This window comes from Phoxinus phoxinus (genome assembly GCF_949152265.1).
Source record: "Phoxinus phoxinus genome assembly, chromosome: 24".
Lineage (NCBI taxonomy): Eukaryota > Metazoa > Chordata > Actinopteri > Cypriniformes > Leuciscidae > Phoxinus > Phoxinus phoxinus.
This window is the reverse complement of record NC_136899.1, coordinates 18,770,047-18,791,242: the sequence shown is the minus strand read 5'-3', so window position 1 is coordinate 18,791,242 and position 21,196 is coordinate 18,770,047. Positions and strand designations below refer to the sequence as shown.

The following is a 21,196-nucleotide window of genomic DNA, read 5'->3' as shown; positions in this document are numbered from 1 at the left end:
TGTAAACAGAGAAAGAATGTTTCTCTCATTTGTAGATAAATGCGACTATATTTTAGATAAGAAGTGCAATTCTATTTAGATGCAGTGGAATGTCTGTCATTAAATGTTTTGGAAACCTTTAGTGTCATTTCTTGGTAATTTTGGCAGTAAAATAGAGGATGTGTGTGTTACTAGTGATTTATGAGTGACTTTTACTTTGGTAATCTGCAATACTGATTCTTCTTACGTCAACATAAAAACGTGAAGTTTGACACAATAATAAACATTACAAAACACAGATTAAAAGTGCTTTCACCATTTCTCCATAATCATGGCTTTAACTTTAGGGAGAAGGTCATTTGATAATGGATTTAGGAGGGTAATCCACCACACGTGTTTAAACTCAGTGAACGGACAAAGACTTTATAACACCGTTTTAAAAGAAGAGAGAAACAGCGGTAACTCAGGTAAAGTTATAACCGAGTTTCCGTTTCTTAACAGTAGAGGTCAGTATAAACCTCTTATATACTGTCTATGGTATAAACTTAGCCTACTACACTTTACAGTTTAAGTTGTTTTTACAAAACTCATTCTGTCATCATTGCCAGTCTGGCAGAGATTTTGAGATGCACGGACTGAATTAGGAATAGGCCTATACTATTTTAACGGCCATTTAAGAAGTATGTCGTGTTTTTGATGCCATTCCGATTTCGCTAAATTGTTGTTAAAACGAATCTCACCTGTTAGAAAACTGCCTATGGCTGCTCTATTCTTGAGGAAGACCAAATATAGCTCACTTCAAAGTGAGTAACTTTATGTCGAAGATTAGCAGACAGGGAATTTTGTAACCTCTAAAATTGCTCTGGATTTGAATGGCTGCCTGCTCCTCATCATATTGGCCTTCCTCAAGTGTAGCCTACTCCTGTCCACACAATTAAATTTATCACCTCAATTAATGACTTCCTATATTATATTAATGTACTAAATTAAAACTTTGTGGAAGACTTTTACACGTTGTTATCACAATTTTTTCTTTAAAGCTGATTTTAATCAATTTACACTGTGAAAGTGCTTTATTGACTTGACTTCGTAAAGTTGCGTTCAACCTGTAAAAAAAACGTCCTCGTAGAGGCCGCAACTACAACTTATAAGTAGGTTACTGCGGTCCCTAAAAACCCTTTCTTTTCTCATAGGTCTCTCCATAACGCCGTCAGCAAACCACAAATTATGAGCCATTTTCCCTTTTCTTTTGGCTGTTTGTAATGTAGGCCTAACTGATTGTTACTGCTGGTTGCCAAGGTAAAATAGAGTCTTAGACCTAAGTTAGCCTGGGGGTAAGGTGTCTCATTTTTTGGGTCTAAATTAAGTCAAGTCTTTATTTTTGTGAAACAGTCTAACTTGCATTAGACTAGTCTATGAGCAAATTTTAGACTTGTCTAACACTAGACCAGTCTAAAATAGCTTTGTGAAACCGGCCCCTGATGTTCACTAAATTCTGACCAATCAGCTGTGACTCTGTGAACTGAGTTGAACTTCAGCAACAATGGGTGAATAGTTTAGATATCGTAGTTTATTTTTTAACAGAAATCCAGTACAGTGATGATCTTACTGAGTTTGCTGTGCATGTGGTTAGAAACTAGAAACTAAATATTATGTAGATTAGCTGTCCAGAAACATTACAACCTTTAGTTTGATATAATACTGCTTAGTAACATATATTTATAAAATATGTAGCCTAAGCCTATTCAATATTTAGCTAGTAGAATTCTTAAAATAGGATATTGATTTTCACATTGATATGGTAAAATAATATAACCACCACTTAAGAAGTTAGTACTTCTCAATGTACTTTGACTTTGTTGTTCTGTATTGAAATTCAATAAAAAGTGCAATGTCTGGCACACATTCAGTTTAGATAGGGCGTGAGATTTATTTGTTTGTTTATTTTACTGTCTGTGGGTAGATGTATTAAATCAAGCCATATCTATGAGAGAGTAGTTGTGGATAGTTATGGGAAAAAAAAAACTTTAGTTTTGTGGCACCTATATGTTGGCCTTAAAAAGCATTTGTACACATATCATTTGTGAATGTCATTGCATTGCATACATACAAAGAAAGTTAACACATGCCCCACTTTTCTAACGAGACATTTCACAAAATAACATTTCAAAATGATAAAATCGTAGACATTTAAAATAAATTAAACTTGTTTTAGGTTAATATTTTGTTATCTAATATCTTAAGTGTCCAAATGAGGCCATGTATGTTGTACATTTTTTTACAGTATGTCATCTTTTATTGTTTTAAAAACTCTATCTACTGTATGTATACAGACAGATTAATTCTGCTCAAATGTTCATGTACTTCCTCCTGTGATTATGGCAGGTACAGGTGGGACGGTGGTTTCTGAAAGGAGGGGTGCGGTGATGGTCATTGGGATTAACCGTCCTGAAGCTCGTAATGCAGTAAATCAAGAGACTGCTCAGAGACTGACCGAGGAGCTGACAGCCTTTGACCAGGACAACAGCCTTAATGTGGCAGTGCTTTATGGAGTCGGTAAGTTCAGTTACACACTACTGTGACACACTGTGGAAAAAATGGGCTGACTTTAGTTCAGTTTCATGGTCAGTGGAAAGAATGACAGAATGTCGTTGAGCAATAAAGCAAAGAATAGTTTATAAATGCAATTTTCCCCTCATTTTTTTCCAACTTTTGCTGTGAAATTTGTATAGACTTAATGTAGCCCCGCCCCTTTTCAGAGCGGCACTGTTTGTTTTCTGTCTTCCGGTTTGTATTTCCACAGCATGGAGGTAAGATCTTACGGATTCATGAATGAACCTCTCGTCCCAGTCTACTGACATTTGTTATGACATCCACTTCAAACATTACAATGCTCATGATAAATATATCCACTTCACCAGCTAATTACTCTTCGACAGTGATGCCATAGGGTGCGTCTCATTTAGCTCAATAGCTCATGAATCAGTATATCGGGTTCACGAATTCGGGCACTGGTAAGGACAGTAAGGACCCTGGCTCACTCACTATACAATAGGACACTGATGACTATTTTTGGCGACGTGACAACGTCCTCATTGTACAACATCACAACTGGTTTTTATGAACAACAGCAGAGGTGATATCTTTCTGACATTACTTGTAATGTTATTTAAGTTACATTATGATAAATACTTCGCTTGTTACATATACGTGCAACGTTTTAGCTATAAATAAATTGTAAATATTAGCTAGATTATGTTCATTACCTGTCTAGCGATGCTGAAATATGAAAAAATAATGTTTTTTATTTAAAACAAACTTATATCGCGTGGCATTGTGTAGTTGGCTCACAGGATTTAAGTTTTGCGCTTCACAACTTCCGTTAAGGGCACATAGTGAGCATCTATGCTGCCTGGTTTTCACGGTGCATTGTGGGACTTTTTAGGGAGCGAACGTTTCAGTGCCCTGGAAGGATTCTGCGATTGAGACGGCCTTTAAAATGGTAGACTCCCTGATCAGTGCCCTGACTACTAAATTAGGGAGCTGATTGAGACGCACCTATAGAAATATACAGAGATATCGCAAAACCTGAAGTTTAAAGATCAAATTCTAAGAATGGCACCTAAGATCTAATGTAGATATTAAATGTTTACTTGGTTATGCCTTAACCATACATTGCTTTGCAATTTGCTGCCTTCATATGCTAAAAGCCAAGTCTTTGACTGAGTGGGCAGCACATAGCTACAAGAGTCCTGTGTTATGTCAAAGTCTGTGATGACAATATTACCACATTGAAAACAATTATCTCAGGCCATCAAATTGGACACCCTCAATAGAAATAATGTGTTCAACCTGGATCAACCAACCCTACTCAAATTTCCCCAGTCAACTTTATCACGAGTTAAATGAGAAGTTTTGATTTCTCTCACACTCTAAACCTGGATCCCAGCCAGAGGACCATCTGCAGGTGAACTGACCACAGCAGATAACATTACACTGACAACAATGTAAAGAATGTGTGATGACAGTAATTGCTTGAGTTTTGAAGAAGTGCCAGAGTTAATGTTGGCCACACAAGAATTCCTTTATTTGTGTTAACATATACTGTATCTCTCAAGACATTTAAATGAACATTAAATGCAATTGAGCACATTACACAAGCTGACTTACTGGTCTAGAAGTCCATTAGAAAGCCATTTGGAAAATTGTGTCCATTCGCATTTCAGCTAAATTATGAATAATTGCTGGTTCGAGCAATGATTTGTTCAAGTACACTGAAGAACTGTTTTAACTGGTAACTTGTTACGGAAGTTTAAAATGACTTGTAATTAGCATCTGTTTCCCTGTGAAAAAGAAGTGTGCTTAATTATTTTCAATATGCATTTGTAGTGTACTTTAAACAATGATAAAGTATATTTAAAAAAGTCTTGCAGATAATATATGAATAAAATAAAAGGCTACTACCTAAGTGTACTTAAAGGAATAGTTAACTTTCAAATAATGTTTTGCTGATAATTTACTCACCCTGATGTCATCCAAGATGTCCATGTCTTTCTTTCTTCAGTCGAAAATAAATGTACGTTTTTGAGGAAACCATTCCAGGATTTTTCGACACAGAATGGACTTCAATGGTAACCATCTATCCCAATGTTCAAAGAAGGTTAAAATGTCCGTCTCAATGCAGCTTCAAAGTCTCTACACGATCCCAGTCGAGAAATAATGGTCTTATCTAGCGAAACGATCGGTCATTAAAAAAAACAAAAACATTTATATACTTTGTAACCACAATTGTTCGTCTTGTGCTGCTTTGCGACGCGCCACGCATTACGTAATCACGTTGGAAAGGTCACCATCACGTAATTTATGAGTAAATTATCAGCAAACATTTTTTAGAAAGTGAACTAATCCTTTAAAGGGAGTACTCTTTGCAGTGTAATTACACAAATAAGAACTGAGTGTAACACTTTATTTTACAGTGTCATTGTTACATATGTTACATGTACTTACTATAGGAATAACAGTAAATTATGCATAATTACAATCAACTAACTCTCAACCAAATCCTAATCCTACCCTAACCCTAGTAAGTACATGTTGTTAATTACTATTACTCAGTACTTAAATATTACACTGTAACGAAGACACCTTAAAATAAAGTCTAACAGAATCGAGTAATATTAATTAACGTACTTACTATAAGTTTAAGGTTAGGGTTTGGTTTAGTGTTAGTACTTGTAATTATGAATAATTTACCATAGTAAATACATCTAACAATGACACATTAAAAAAAGTGTTACTTAAAGTGAATGCAAGTTTCACCTTCAATAAAAATGACAATATCAAGTATATACAACATAAAGTATAGTTTAGTTTACATTGTCAGAACATTCGGCAGAACATTTTAACCATATTTGAAAAATAACAGAGGAAATTAACATGCTGTGTCTGAAAATTGTACATTGAGTTTGTACTTAATAATTGATGTATATTATTTCCATAATAACTTTTTTTAAGTATGCTAAAGTGTACTTTTTTTTCACAAGGGTTGCTTTGTCTTTAACAAAGTGTATGCCTGCCATCGCTTTATTCATTCTTTTCTAATGTGTAAGTTTCTTTAGTTTCTTTTCATGTGTAATTTAGAACCTTAACACATCTCAAAATATTAATATAAGAATAGAGCATGTAGGCCCTGAACACATGAAAGTGATACTCATGCTATTAAGTTATGTTTTGCGGTATGACTTTCATGGTTTAATCTGCTTTGTTGTATAATTGAGTTTGTTTGATTCAGGAGGGAATTTCTGTGCTGGATTTGATCTGAAGGAGTTGGCCCAGAGCTCTGGTTCCCTCAAACTGGAGCAAGATGTCCGCCGTGGTCCTGGTCCCATGGTACGGAGTGGTCCTTCTCAGATGCTGTATTGCATATTAATACTAAAGGAGTCATATAATGCATTCATTTTAATTCAGCTTGTAATGTTATAACTAATGAATGTTTCTTGCAGCAAAAACTGTTTTACATGACCATTTTCCACCCTCTCTGAGCCTTAAGGCCTGTTCACACATATTTTTGTATTTGCTATGGTGTTTAACAAGCAACCACAAATACAAGAGTGCAGAGACAAGGGAGTTAGTTTATTTCGCTTTGTAAAGTAGCCTAGTCTTTTTGTGAGCACCTCCAAATTGTAGTTTTACATAATAGCAGTGGCTGTGGGTGCAAATCTCTTTGTTTGGCCAGCTTTTTTCGCAATGCAGTAGAAAAGCGATAAGAATACCTGCAAAAAATAGATTAACAGCCAATTATAATTCAATTAAATACATTTTTGTACTGCACCGAACATTTGTCTGGGTGTAAACGAGTTGGTTTATGACTTATATTTGAAAATGGGTTACACTTTTTTTTCGATGGTCCACTTTAGACATTCTACTAACTATACGTAACTTTGCAACAAGATGTCAACTAACTCTCATTAGATTTTTATTAGTTGTGTTAGGGTTTGGGTTAGAATAAGTTGACGTAGTTGCAAAGTTATTTATAGTCAGTAGAATGTCTGTTGGGGGACAATCAATATAAAGTGTTTGCAGATATTAAGCAGACAGTCTACTAATACTATCATGACTGGTAGTTGACATGTAGTTTCAAAGTTGCTTATAGTTAGTAGAATGACTGAAAACAAGCTTTGCCTGACCATCTTCTTAACTTGTAAAATGAGTAACGTGTCACATGAGCGACAGAGACCATCGACAACCACCAATAGTAGTGCAGACTGAAACTCACGCAATCTTCTGAACCATGTGATACTGTTAGTAAAAGCTAGTTAGCGGCTTTTGATGTAAACGTCCTTCATAGTGGAGGGTAGAGTCTACAAACCTATTGGTTTGCAGGATATTTAGAACAGAAATAAACCGATGTGTGTTGTTTGCTGTAGGGTCCGTCTCGTATGAGGCTCTCAAAACCCTTGATCGCTGCAGTCGGTGGGTACGCTGTGGCTGGAGGTCTGGAGCTGGCCCTGCTGGCTGACCTGAGGGTGGTGGAGGAGAGCTCCATCATGGGCGTTTTCTGCCGCAGATTTGGTAGGAATTGTTGTCTGTTATTTCACATTGAGGTGTTATTTTGCTTATGGTTGAGGTATGCAGTCATTACTAACAGATTTGCTCTGTTTATTAACTGCATTAAGCCTCAATTATTTTTTAATTTTAGAGTTTTTTTTAAAACAAATTATTATTATTTACAATAGCAAGAAAGACATTCAGTGAAGTACTGTCTAATTATTATTACTGACAAAATTCCGGAAAATATTGAGATATACTTGAGATTTTCTGTCAATATTACACACCCCTAGTACTAAATGATTACCATATTCATGAAGTTTGATATATCTGATACATTACTGTACAGTGGTCTTAGCAGAGTACTGTTTTGACGTCTACTGAATACTGCTAAATGGCTCTGTTACGATAGATAAAATGTCAATTTCAAGCCCAAAAATGTTGGTAAATTAAATCCTGGGCTGCAAAAATATTGCAGACAGACTAGAAACTACATAGAAAGAGAAATTTGATGTAGTTTCATTCTGAGTGTACTAGTTTCTCTATGCTACAGATACGGTATGACCACAGTGTGTATAAATATGCCAGCAGTGCTATAATTTACTGCCAGGAACTGATTTTTCCAGCTGCTCGTTTAAAACATAGAGCCATCATCATGACCCTCTCTCTTTCATTAAACCAAGCATCCGGGCATTGCCCGCATGTGCCTGTGAACCCGTTCCTCAGACTGTCTGCCTCTACTGCACTCGCGCCACCCAGGAAGACGTGACGTCTGCTGTCTAGAAGTCTTTAATGATACTCTAATGATTAGTGAACATTTTTTGTGTAATTTTTAGTGCCACTGAGCATTTTTTTGTTTTTATTTCGAAATTTTACCAAACCTTTAACCCACAGTCATCTTGTGTTCAGGCCATTTCAAGGTTGATTTTGACGTGACATAGAGTCTAGAGATGATATCTAAGTGGGTGAGTTGTTTACTAACTTTTGAATTAGTTTTCCCATTAACGCCATCATTTTGTTCATTCAGACCAATTCGTGAACCTGCATGGAAAAAAAGAGGCTGGGTTTATTGCGCGAACCAATCATATCCAGTCATAACCAATCATATTCAATCATAGCATGATGGAGGTATTGTCTCCTCTCATTCAACTTTCTCACATTCATTCTTTTAACCCCCACCAAACCCATGGCAGGCTTTAAGGGGTCTGGTAAAACTCAATGCTGGTGTTGCTGTTGGATAGTGTTACTTTAGAAAAACTAGATTTATACACTTTTTTTTGCAATATTTTATGCAATATTTGCATTGTTTTATTTTTGTAATATTAATTATTTTCTCCTTTAATTTTATTTGAGGAGGCACTGCCTCCATTGCCCCCTCGGAGGAGGAAACACCCCTGCCTACTGTATAGTAGGGAAATTTGCAATTTCGGATGCAACCATTGTCCTTAAACACTCGAGAGCAACTGTGCAAACACTTGACTGTGCATCTACTTCGGCTGTCAGACTGAAGGAATTTCCCTTCCGGTGATTTTGATTTGCTCAATATCACGATCTGCGATATTTGATATACACATGATATTTATTTCTTTCTTTATTGCTATATACAGTAAATAAGTGTTACGATGTGTTATGATGTGGTCAGCACGCATGAATATGGAGATTTTGGCTTTATTAATAATTCAAACAATTAAAAAAACAATATAATATATTGTTATAAATTATAATAAATCCCAATATATTGAGCTGTGGTAACCTGGATATAAGCAGTATAAATTGTGGTCTGTATAATCATTTATTGAAAAATGATTCACGGAGTGCATTATTTTAAAATTATTCAATGGTCCCATGTTTTATTGCTTGCATATTTCTATTTAACAATTTGTAAAATTGGCAGCTGTTAATGTTCCCCTGTGGTGAAAATCATGTTTTTAATGTTGTTAATATATATCTATGTTGAATTTTTAATATGCCTTAAGACAAACCATGTGCATATTCATAAGTCAACACCATTGCTGAGTACTTTCTCCTTAAAACTCAGTCAAAAAAACGCGGTTTGAAATCGCTGTTGTTTCTTACGTCACAAACTACCAATCACGTCACTGTGGGGACCGGGCTTTAGCATATCATTAACTGGGAAGCAGTGGAGTCTCAAGAGAAGCCAAGTTATCATTGTATTTTTTTTTTAATATGAAAAATCAGGTAGTTTTAGCAATATAGCGGGTGAATTATGTATGTATATTACGATTACGAAGTTATGATGAACTATAAGCCTTTCTCCACTGATGTTTAAAGTTGTTCAAAGTGTTTCTAAGGATGCTGATTATTAGAAGGCAGACTGAGATGGCGAACAGGAACATGGTTTGTGTAACATCAGTAACAAATTAGTAGCTGTTTGAATACGTATTCAAGCCAAAAGTCTCAGTGGGGCTTTAATAACAAGATATTTTTGAAAAGATTCTACATGAACATCTCAGAGTCCTGGTAATAGTAATATGGTAATTTAGTAATACACCTAAACATCCTTAAAACATCAGCAACTACGACATAGCAACACCCTAGCAACCTCACATAATGAGTTTATAATGCTGACATCATTCACAGTTAAACACTTTTTCCAAAAAAAGATTTTCCAACATGCCACAACATTGCACAGTCTCTGGTTGTAATTTTCCAAAGAAATGGGATAACCTTTCACAAGTCCGAGAATGTTTATAATCCCTGCTTAGAAGCTTGAGTAATTTGTCTGTAAGTTTATCTAACCCATATTTTTGCTCATGCAGATTATTGTGGGGTGGCAGTGGCTCAGTGGTTCATGTAGGTTGTCTACAAACTGGAAGGTTGGTGGTTCAATTCCCGGTTCCACTTGACTAAGTGTTGAGGTGTCCATGAGCAAGACTGGTTTAATGGCAGTCCATTTACCATTATCTAACATTAATTATAAACTCTTATGAAAATCATCTGCTGAAGTCCATTGCATTTATTTTTACATTTATGCATTTGATGGACTCTTTTATCCAAAGTGACTTACAGTGCAGTCAATGTACACATTTGATCAGTTATTTTTTTCCCCTGGGATTCAAACCCATGACCTTGCTGTTGCTAGCACCATGCTCTTTAGTGTTGTATTGAGCTACATAAAGTAACGCATATATAGATATTCATACATGTGAATAACTATGGTTGTAAATGCACATTCAACTTGCACTCATGTGCAAATTAACCTGATTTGACCATTCCAAAATGGCGGAAGGCTTACACATAGTAGCTGCCCATAGAAGCAGTCCCTAATAAGGCATCTACATATACATGTCTATGCTCAGAAGAGATACTGTATGCAAGCACATACAGTATCAACCCACATCACCCTAGCAACTGCACAGCGATATGCTAGCCTACTGCATAGCAACTCCTTGAAAACCACCAATAACACCCTATCAACCACAAAACAACTTGTTCAAACATACTCAGTACAGCTGAGAAACCACTAGCAACACCCTGACAATGTTGTAGTGACTTTTGCATGGACAGACACCACCCATTTCCCACCCAGAAAATCTTATTTCTGAAATCATGAGTGAATCCAACACATTATAGTCTCATTACACTTCTTACCGGAGCATTTAGCATGTAACCATTCACTCAACATGTTTTGTCAACAAATTGTATGTGTTGTTTTTGCCGCACATTGGTTCCTGTGGCCATTCTGCTATGATCGAGCTTAAATGAGAACTATCATTTGGAGACTATTTCACCCAGAACAAGGCTAAGCACTCTGACACTACCCACTTATTTCCTCTGCATTTTCCTCACTCTCTCCTGTACTTACCCTACAGTGCACAGTAGGCCCTTAAACACCATTCATCTCACATAATAGACGTCTTGGCCACCATCAGTGGAAAAGGGTTTATTTTAACATCCTGCTTGTCGGTTTTATTTTACCTAATCTTGTTTTGGCAGGTTTTAGGGCTTTATTTTTGGGCTGTATTTGGGAGACCGAGATGGGAACAGCCTAGGGGAATCCCTCATGGTGAGAGATGAAGAGAAATAAATGAGAAAGAGACGCGGGTGGGGGAGGCAACACTGGGAAAGGAAAATATGCTACCAAAACTCACTGAAGTCTGATGTGGCCAAATACTTCCTGTTGTGTCTTCAGAATACTACATTGAGCCAGTAAACTAAAAGAAACATCCCTGAAAAGAATGTGGGCAAGCCATTTAAGTGAACTTATACAGTTTATATTCTAAGGGAAATATTGTTTGACAGAGTATAGTTACGTAGTTTTTATCATATTGTCCCTATTTACTTTCTTAATACACTTTCCTGGTCTTATTGTGCGCTAGTGGTGTGCGGTGTTGTTTTAAAATGAGGAGGCAAAGTCCTCACTGTATATCAAATGTACATTTATGTCAGTTACACTTAAATTTCCTGGTTAAATACAGTGCTGGTCAGAATTATTTGCCCCCTTGGTAAATATGATCAAAGATGGCTGTAAAAAAATTAATCTGCATTGTTAATCCTTTTCATATTATATTTAAAAAATTTGCAAAAATCTAACCTTTCATTGAAGTAAAATAATTGAAAGTGGAGGGAAAATCACATTATGAAATAAATGTTTTTCTCCAAAACATATGGGGACAATTATTTGCCCCCTTTTATTAAATATGTTTGCAACCTCCTTTTCCCAGGATAACAGCTCTGAGTTTTCTCCTATAATGCCGGATGAGTTTGGAGAACACCTGACAAGAGATCTGAGACCATTCCTCCATACAGAATCTCTCCAGATCCTTCAGATTCCCAGATCCATGTTGGCGCTTCTTCTCTTCAGTTCAGGGATCATAATGTGATTTATGATCCCTCCACTTTCAATTATTTTACTTCATTGAAAGGTTAGATATTTGCAAATTTTTTAAATATAATATCAAAAGGATTAACAATGCAGGTTTTTTTTACAGCCATCTTTGATCATATTTACCAAGGGGGCAAATCATTCTGACCAGCACTGTAAATAAACATTACATAAAAAAGAGAGACCAGACCAAATACAATTATATTTTGTATTTTTTGCAATATAACTATGAAGTATGATGAAATTTACACTTGGGTTTTAATAAATAGAATTGTTCTATTTATTAAAACCAAGTATGATTTCAACAAGTCAGTGATTTTACGCATTTCTAAATTTATTCCAAAATAATAATGAAAGGCAGTAACAATTTAAACTACATTTATATTATTTGTGAACTTATGTTCAGCTGTTGTTTTTAATAGCCAACTTATTTTCAGCAGTCATCAAGCTTGTACACACTGGTCACAGACATGAAGATGTACCTTTAATTTCCCCAAGCTGAATGCTCACTAAAACCCCCACACAGTCATCATGTTGTCAGGCCATTTCACGTTTGATTTTTACGTGACATAAAGCGGTGATATCCAAGTTGTTTACTTATTTTTAATTAGTCTTCCTATTAACACCATAATTATCTTCATTCAGCCCGATGAGAACGTGCACAAAAACAATCGCATGAACCAATCATAACCGACCATATCCAAGGCACTGCCTCCTCTCACGTGTCTTTCTCCCATTCGTTCTCAATTACCCCCCATCAAACCCACTGCATGCATTAGGGTGTCTGTTTTAAGTCTGTTGTGCACAATTCATCGGTGCGTGTTATACCAAAGAAAAACAAAATATCTTTTTTTGATAACATTTCATTTAAATGTAATAACTTTCTATGCATTTAAATTGACTTTTCTCTAATTTGTGGACATAGTGACTAAAATGTCATGACCTGACATTCAGCCTCCACGTCAAATAGTGGGTTCCGGCCGGGTCTTGGACGGGAACTTTACAGGAACTTTACATTCAGGTCTGATTCCATTCTTGTAGAGGAGAACGCCCACTTTTCATGTTCCAATTTGTTTTTCCTCTTTGAAAATTCTGTTTCTTTTGGATAGTTTGTTCCCAGCTTAAATGAAATGCAGTACATTTATCAGAGACCAGCAGATCTGTGAAATCTGAGTTTATCATTTTAAGAGGCCCTAACTGCACACGTTGTATCTTATCCAACAGCCCAGGTGGTCAAAGCCGCTTGTTCTGAATGCAATTTCCATTCGTTCACCTCAGCCACCGGAGCAGCTGCCAACAACTGAAATGACTCGACCTTTCTCAGATTTTACAGACATTCTCTTTCAACCGTCAGATCCTTCCTTGGCTTATAACGCTTGGACTCAGTGATGCTGGTTTCATAAAATACATTGATGGATTTGACTGATCTTGAGAATGAAAGACTTATACTCATTTCCTGAGCATCTTCATTTGTTCTAAGTTAAATAGCTTAAACTGAAATTAAACCCTTAGGGATTTAAAAATATAATTATTAAGGCTTTGTACCAAGGCTTTGTTTTATTGGTTCTGATTTCACAGACATGTAGATCAGAACTTAAAGTTTAGTGTCCTCATTTAGCTGTTAACTGAATATGTGTGTGTACGTGTAAAGGTTTTTTTCCTGATCTCGAGTGTGGTGTAACCGCATTACCCCAACACCATTGTGTGTGCAAGCTTGCATCATAGGCTTTGTTGGGACTTTGATGTTCTGTGGATACCAGTATCACCAGCATGAACTCACACAGGAAGACATAAAAGTTCAACCGCAGGCTCAGGCTTACACAGACAGATCCATTCATTCAGTCGAACACCTGAGGTGGACTGAAATCACCCAGGTGCTAATGCTGGACTACCGACATGGAGTCATGCAGTGATTTCTGTAAAACCATTGTACAGATTCAATGTTGTGTGTGTGCGTGCGTGAGTGAGAGAGAGAGAGAACCAGAGGTCTTTGCACAATAGTGAAAGTCTGAGCATGAAGGTAGTGGATTGACTTGATTAGATGTATGGGCTACTTTAGGTAACTTCCCTCTGATGCATATTAAATAATAAATTCCATTTTCTGGGTGTGTTGGCTGAGATATTGACCAATCTATGTGCTTGTGTATGTGCTTACATTTAAATGCAACCTAATAATTCATTTTATAATTGACCTATCGTAAGTAAGCCCCTTTAGTTACTATTGCTCGGACAAACAAACAGAGTTGCTAACTTGCTAAACCTTGTCCCAAGATGTTTTTGATCAATTTTGGACACAGAAGGACCACCTCTCATCAAGGAGAATTCATGTGGGACTTAAATATGCCATGGATGGATATATAAAAGATTTAAAAATAAATATGGTGGGTAACCAGATTAATTTGGAAGCAAGGGTTTACAGATCACAATGCAAGCGGGAGAAGCCCTTATGTTACAGTTGTCACGATTGCAGAGGACAACATCCAGGATCAACACTGTTCATGTACCTCAGGGAAATATTTAATTAATTTACATTTAACCAGTTTAATATGGAGAGGCACTGAATTGTACACCAGTCTGTACATGACATGAGAACAGTTAGCTATTTAGATTTGTACATTAGCATGGACTCACTAACTTTATTTGTAACTGAATGAGAGTATGACAAACATAAAATTAACATTTTAATTTCGTCTTCATTGGGTTTGGGGTTGAACTAGGTTACTGCGCCCAGATCATTGGATTAATACACAGTTTAATCTAAAGCAGACATTTTGCTCTGTTTTGTTTGGGTTTAGGAAATGGAATAAAATAAATTCCGTTGCCCATCCTCCCAGGATACCTAGAATCAGTGTTACAAGAAGTACCCCAGGCACATCGTTTTACCATTTTTGTAGCATAAACACCATCAAACCCATGAGAGCTTTTGATCGTCCGATGTTTCTCTATGGCGCTGAAACATAAAGATGTCCGAGTTCCGGTCTCCGTGCAATTGATACTCAACTGCCATTGGCTCATCTGTGTTCGAGGGGAGGGGCTTACCGATAGGTCAATTAGATTGATGGCTTAATCAAACTGATCACCTCCTTCAATCCAATTGAGCTCAATCCATCTATAAGTCTACATAGGACCAGCAGTTTTATGTTTGGTGATGGGGGTATGGTTATCCCAAGAACCACCATGGATGGATGGCCAGTCCATCACAGGGCTAACACACACAGACATGGCTATTACAATCTCAACCATACAAGGACTATTTGCTGTCTTTAATTCACCTATCCTGTCTTTGGTAATGGGGGAAACCAGAGCACCAGGAAACCCATGACAACACATGGAGAACATTCTCTACACGGAAAGAGCCTGGCTCACCGATTGAGCTTGATCCTAATTTAATTACGATCTGATTGAAATGGGTGGTGTAGAGCTTAATCCGTTTAAGAAGAATAATTTAAGCTGTGGAAACCCTTGGATCTAACAACTTTCTCAATCGGATTAAAAAATCTCACATGTGCAGTGCCGTGATGTTTACATATGGTCGACTTTTATATTTTGATATATTTAGAGGGCATTATAAATATCACAATTAATTCAGATAGAGGAGAAGACTCATGTGAGCTGTGTCTTGTATTGGCTGTTACTCCCAAAAGTCGCTGGTCATTTGCATAAAGTTAAAAATTTGTCAACTTTGTCTCGTCACTGGACATGCCCACATCCTGTCATCAACAGTCACCGGAAGTCGCCAGCTCTCCATTGAAAATTAATGGGATCCAATCGTTCTGTCACTGTGTGTCGCTGGTGGTGTGAGCGGGGCTTATGTTTAATGAATGTGCACTGGTCTAGGGTACATAGAGCTTTCAGAATCTGAAATCGGGTTGGATTTATTTGGATTGACAAATGTTTTTGTATATAAACATATCTGTTGTAAAACAAAATTTAGCAAAAATATATCACTGGGGCGCTACCATCATAGGTGCACCTGTGTTCCTTATTTACCCTTAATGGCAGCATCTATACTCGGTTTATACTTTTTAAGGTGCTAATATGTACTCTTGAGGTATTAATATGCACCCTGTAAGGTTGTAGGGGTAAAAGGTACATATACCTTTGAGGGTACTGCCCCACTGCCCCCGCAAACATATTTTTTTTCCTGATCTTGTATGTCATAGTCACTTGGAAGCATTGATTAAAATGGAGCAAGGACATAGAGGAACAATGCAAGTTTTGTGAAATTGCACTGTATCTTATGACTAAAACGTTTGCTGGATAATGCTCTGACATTGACATCCACTGACTAATGAGAATTTCAGATCCAATTATGCTTTCCAAAGTCCACTTTGCTGTATTTCCGCTATATTTCTAATGGACCTGGCTCTTTCTACTCCCTCAAAATCCTGACAAAGAAACCAGACGTCAACTGTTCTTTATGAATATTGGTGATTAGTGGCTAATTGAGCTAACTGAGTGACTGATGGTGAAACAAAGTTGAACATAATTCCTAATGAGCGAGTGTAGAAAGTGTGCAGTAACAATCTGGTGACATTTTGGGTTCTTTCATTTATGTATTCTACATTCTGCCTCTGCTTTTTAGACTAGACTCACCTTCTGAAACAGATGCACCTCATCATGTCTGGATCTACATGTTCGCAGATGTGTAAAAGAGATGGAGGACTGACTATCTGAACGACGGACTTGAGTAATGGGGTAAAGGAGCAGAGGAAATATGGAAGGATGTGCTCACTGACAGAAACTCCCTCCTACCTCAGCTCGGGCTGCCAGATGTGTAGTGTGTTGGACTGGAGGACATGTGATTGGTAGCAGATGTATCCACTCATTATCTCTCACCCTCTCAAGCCGCTATGAATAAAGCTGCATTATTTCAATAGCCCGTAACAATAATAAAAGGGGTGATAATTTTGGGAGAAAATGCCCTTTCTAGAATGTGCTAGTAATGATGCTAGTAGTTTGAATTGGCAGAAATAGAGAGAGGTCTCTAGGTAGAGAGATTGCTGGCGATTAGACATGTATTCAAGACCCGTGTGTGTGTGTAAGTGAAGGTAAAACAATGGCCTCTGTACATTATGATCATTCACATAATACATAAGCACTCTGTGCTTAATTTGAGCCAGATCCTGGTGGATCCTGGTCAGGAAAATGTCAGATTTTGGATTTTGCGTTCCGGCAGTTGTATGTTAACAAGAACAATACATGGTGACAGCTTACAGTTTATTGTTTTGCGCGCTGTGAACTGCGGAAAGTTTGGAGCATGTATATACCTGACGAATTATTCCAATAAAAATAAGTTAATATCGTCAAAAGGGCAGTCAAGCACTTTTTCACTTTTCATATCCATGATGAGCTGATGGTGTTTCTGATCAAACGAGGTCCTGAATAAATGGAACTGCACCCCTAGACAATTCTGCTTATACTAATCAGGATAGCCAGAGACACGAGCAATGGGAGCTAGATCAGTCAGAAATCAATGTAATGCAAGAGGCAACAACATTGTTGGTGAGAGAGAACATTACTGATCAACTGAGTGATATTTGGTATCAACGTAGCTATATCAATAAAGCCCCTTTCACACAGGATCTGTGAGTGCGTTCACACACATCCTGGTAAGATCCCGTAAAGACACGTGACGTCAGGATGAGACGTGTAACGTACGTGTCGAAAACATGTACACTAACGCATTGCGTACCGTTCCACAAAGCTGGCGAACGATCTCAGCTTCAGCGCGGATCGCAAGGAGCTCCCTGGTTCGTTCCAGTTTGCAGACATTTTTTCGTTCGTTCTTTGTTGATGACGAACACAAACTTTCTAGAGTCGCGCGATGGCACGTCACTACGACATACCCCTTACGGCATTGATCCTGGCTTTTGTTCACACAGGGCGCGTTCCGGGACTCAATCCCGGGACGTGTTTGCGTTCACACAGAAGGCATTCTAGCAATTTCCCGGGATCAACGCGCTGTGTGAAAGGGGCTTATGTGACAGAATAAAACACTGGGCTGTAGTTAGCGCCATGCAGAAACTTGTGAATGATGCTCTTATAGTTGTGCCATCACCGTTTAGTGACATTATTTTAAAACTGAAGTTGTATGGTCAGTGTCGGTCACAGCACCTTTTAATTGCTGTTTTTAATCCAGCAATTATTTATAAAATATTTTAATATTGTATATAAGTATATATATATATATTTGAAAGACGTCTCATGATGTCACCATTATGTTCAGTTTGTTTTGTTCTTGGACTTTTAATTTGTTATCCTTCAGTTCCTGGTTTCCCTTTGTTTAGATTCCATTGATAATTTTTTCAGGATTCATTGATAAATAGAAGCATTTATTTGAAATATAAATCTTTCATAACATTATTAATGTATTTACTTGCTGAATAAAAGTATTATTATCTTTAAAAAAAGACATCACACAGTACCATATATCTCTGTGTGTTCATAATTCAACTTTTTCCACTTAATCCCATGTCTATACGCCTATTTTTATTGTCTCACACAGGTGTTCCATTGATTGATGGGGGTACTGTGAGATTGCCACAGCTGATTGGTCTTTCTCGAGCTCTAGATCTCATTCTCACAGGCCGACCGGTGAAGGCGCAAGAGGCTTTAACATTTGGACTGGCAAACAGAGTGGTGCCCGATGGCCAAGGTACACATACAGTACGCCCTGAAACTTGCTTTAGCATGATGAGGTGTATCCGGTCCTACTCGACCCACTCTTGAGTGGGATTCGAACCGGGGTCTCCGGCTTGGGGGGCAGGCGCGCTAACAAAACTAAAGACCAAAGCCGCTAGTGTGCCTTTTGAGGCCAGGGGAGTGAGGTTTACACGCACTGCTCTTACAGCCTAGGTCCGTTACAATCACCCCCCTAAACCTCACTCCCACCCGGGTCACGGCACCAAATGTAATAGGTCCTACTCGATCCACTCCGAGCGGTGTTCTAACCGGGTTCTCCGGCGTGGGAGGTGGGCGCGCTAACAAGGACACTAAAGACAGTGTCAGTCAGTCGCTAGTGTGCCTCTTGAGGCCAGGGGAGTGAGGTTTACACACACACAACTCTTACTGGCCTACGTCCGTTACAGAGGCAATTACTTGGATTAAAATTCAACCACGTGGAAGAAATGTCATTGATGGTGTCTTGCTTTAAAAAAAAACTGTAAAAGGTGTTTTGGCTTGCCACATGACCAATCCTGAGTCTGATGTGGTAAGTTTGAATATGTAAAAGTGCAAATGAGATGGACAAATGAACGAACATTTGGATATTTTTGTTTCCAGACTGTGTCACGAGTCAAATTTTTAGATTTATATTTTTCAAACATTTTGCATTCAGCACCCTCTGCTTAAAGATTGGGATACATCATGCCAGCATTATGTGGAAATGGAAGAGATGTAGTCTGTCCAGCAGGTTGAAGATAGAGCCAGAGCTGCCATTGGTAATACTTTATTTCAATGGTCCTCCTAACACTAACCTACAGTCGACTACAGTCTACCAATACTTTAATGAGAGTTAGTTGACATGTAGTTGCAAAGTTACTTTTAGATAACAGAATGTCCAAAGTGTACCTTTGACATAAAGTATAACCCTGTCGTTTAGCCAGTAGTAGATGACTGGTTTTTGATTATCAATGGCCCGGAGCACTTGTTAGAGACTTCAGTTGCAGTCCTAGCTGGTCCTTTTAGTGATCAACAGAAGAAAGAAAGCCATATATGTTTATAAGAATGTGATTCTTTCAGACTATATCAGTTTTTCCACAACATCTCAGTGCATCTTTTGATGCTGTACTGAATACGTGTTGTTATCTGACCACTATGTGCGTATTTGCATCTTTCATTCATACACAGTAGAGTTCCCTTGAGAATGTTAGCAGATAAAACTAATGTAATGTGACCGCAATTCACACAGTCACAGTCAGGTTATATGAGATCAGATGAGCTCAAAGCTGTTTAGAGATACCGTCAAAGTAAACTCTTCAGTTTCAAAGTGAGAGTCACTCGAGTGGACTTTCCATAAGAGATCTGGACAGAGGCCAGAGCTTTAATGTTCTACTCAGAAGGACAACATGAGTCCATATCAGAAGGAAATGGGTGATAATATGGAGGTCACTCAAGGTCACTCATTGAAATCATCATGAAACGGAAGTTGTGATCTTGTTTTCTTCCCTATTGTGACGTATATCCGAGTGAAACTGCTTTTTGAACAATAAAAACAATTCTTGGTGACTTTAAGTTCAGCTAAAAATAAAAGCAAAACTTTTGAGGTGTCACATCTATTGCTGAAATTTTGACCTCTTCTGTCTGTTACACTCACCAATTAGGAATGGACCCATTTTAGCATGTTCACATCTAACAATCAGTCTTGTGTGCGTTTGTTTTAGCACTTCAAGTGGCTCTTGAACTTGCTGAACAGGTCAGCGCATTTCCGCAGCTCTGTCTCCGTGCCGACCGTAACTCCGCCTACCACGCTGTCTTTGACTCCTCCTCCTTCACCCAGGCCATGCAATATGAGTTCGACCACGGTCTGCCAGTCATTCCAGCTGAAGCAGTCACTGGGGCAACAAAATTCAGCTCAGGCGCTGGGAGAGGAGGGACATTCTCTAAGAGTAAACTGTAAATGAACACCTGATCGGATATGATTCAGTGCGTGTAACTAAATAATACAGATATTACTTGTTAATTTTACAGCGAATCACGGGTTAGAAGAATCTATGATAAATTGTTTATTTGGTCCAGTCCAGGTCCGGGTTAAGATGAAGCCTGCTATAATAATGATTTGTTGTCCATAACTTGTAATTTTCTGTTGTTAAATCAGTATTCTGTTATAACTGAACTTTTGTTAAATATTTGTTAGTTTCTAATTTGTAAATCATGAGAATGTGCAATTGTAAGTCTCCTCAGTGTATTTGTAATTGCTAATCAAATGTATTAAAGATCATACTGACGAAAATCGAATGAAATTTGTGTGCTTTCCTGTGCTAATTTCGCTAATGGTTGGTGTTTACTGGCTAAAAATCAAAAGAGCCCACCCACAAGCTCTATAATATTCTGCCAGATCAACATCGTAATTTAGTCTGCTTAGATATGTAACAGCTCAGCTTCTCTGCTGCTCAATCTACACAATTTGATGCATTATTTCTGCAGCACAAACGGAACGAGATATCTCCAAAAGTTAAATACTTAGGGTTAGGGGTTTGTTCAAATCACTAACCCAAGTATGAGTAGTAGTAATAAAATCCAATGCATTGAATTGCTAACTGTTTATAATAAGGTTATAATAACAAAAAAATGTGTTAACATTAATGAATGCAAAACTTTAGG

General features: G+C 37.6%; 1 protein-coding gene across 5 annotated transcripts; it reads left to right on the top strand.

The window, feature by feature from the left end:
- Positions 1–243: 243 nt before the first annotated feature.
- On the top strand, positions 244–20,828 carry LOC306992331 (enoyl-CoA hydratase EchA19). Of its 5 annotated transcripts, none has more exons than XM_079601069.1 (6): positions 250–485; positions 2,365–2,535; positions 5,771–5,868; positions 6,906–7,050; positions 18,381–18,530; positions 20,257–20,828. In XM_079601069.1, exons 1-6 carry the CDS (start codon positions 311–313, stop codon positions 20,490–20,492), a joined length of 975 nt encoding a protein of 324 aa, XP_079457195.1. In that variant the 5' UTR covers positions 250–310; the 3' UTR covers positions 20,493–20,828. The 5 variants fall into 5 exon arrangements, with proteins under 5 accessions (XP_079457198.1, XP_079457195.1, XP_079457196.1 ...); XM_079601070.1 differs by having other exon boundaries at positions 255–446; XM_079601073.1 differs by lacking the exon at positions 250–485 and adding an exon at positions 569–659.
- Positions 20,829–21,196: the final 368 nt, after the last annotated feature.

Bases quoted from the DNA above. Each gene is read 5' to 3' on its own strand.
- LOC306992331 (XM_079601069.1), top strand. From the start codon at position 311: ATGGCTTTAACTTTAGGGAGAAGGTCATTTGATAATGGATTTAGGAGG. The intron at 7,051-18,380 runs GTAGGAATTGTT...TGTCTCACACAG, and splicing joins CGTTTTCTGCCGCAGATTTG to GTGTTCCATTGATTGATGGG. The intron at 18,531-20,256 runs GTACACATACAG...CGTTTGTTTTAG, and splicing joins AGTGGTGCCCGATGGCCAAG to CACTTCAAGTGGCTCTTGAA.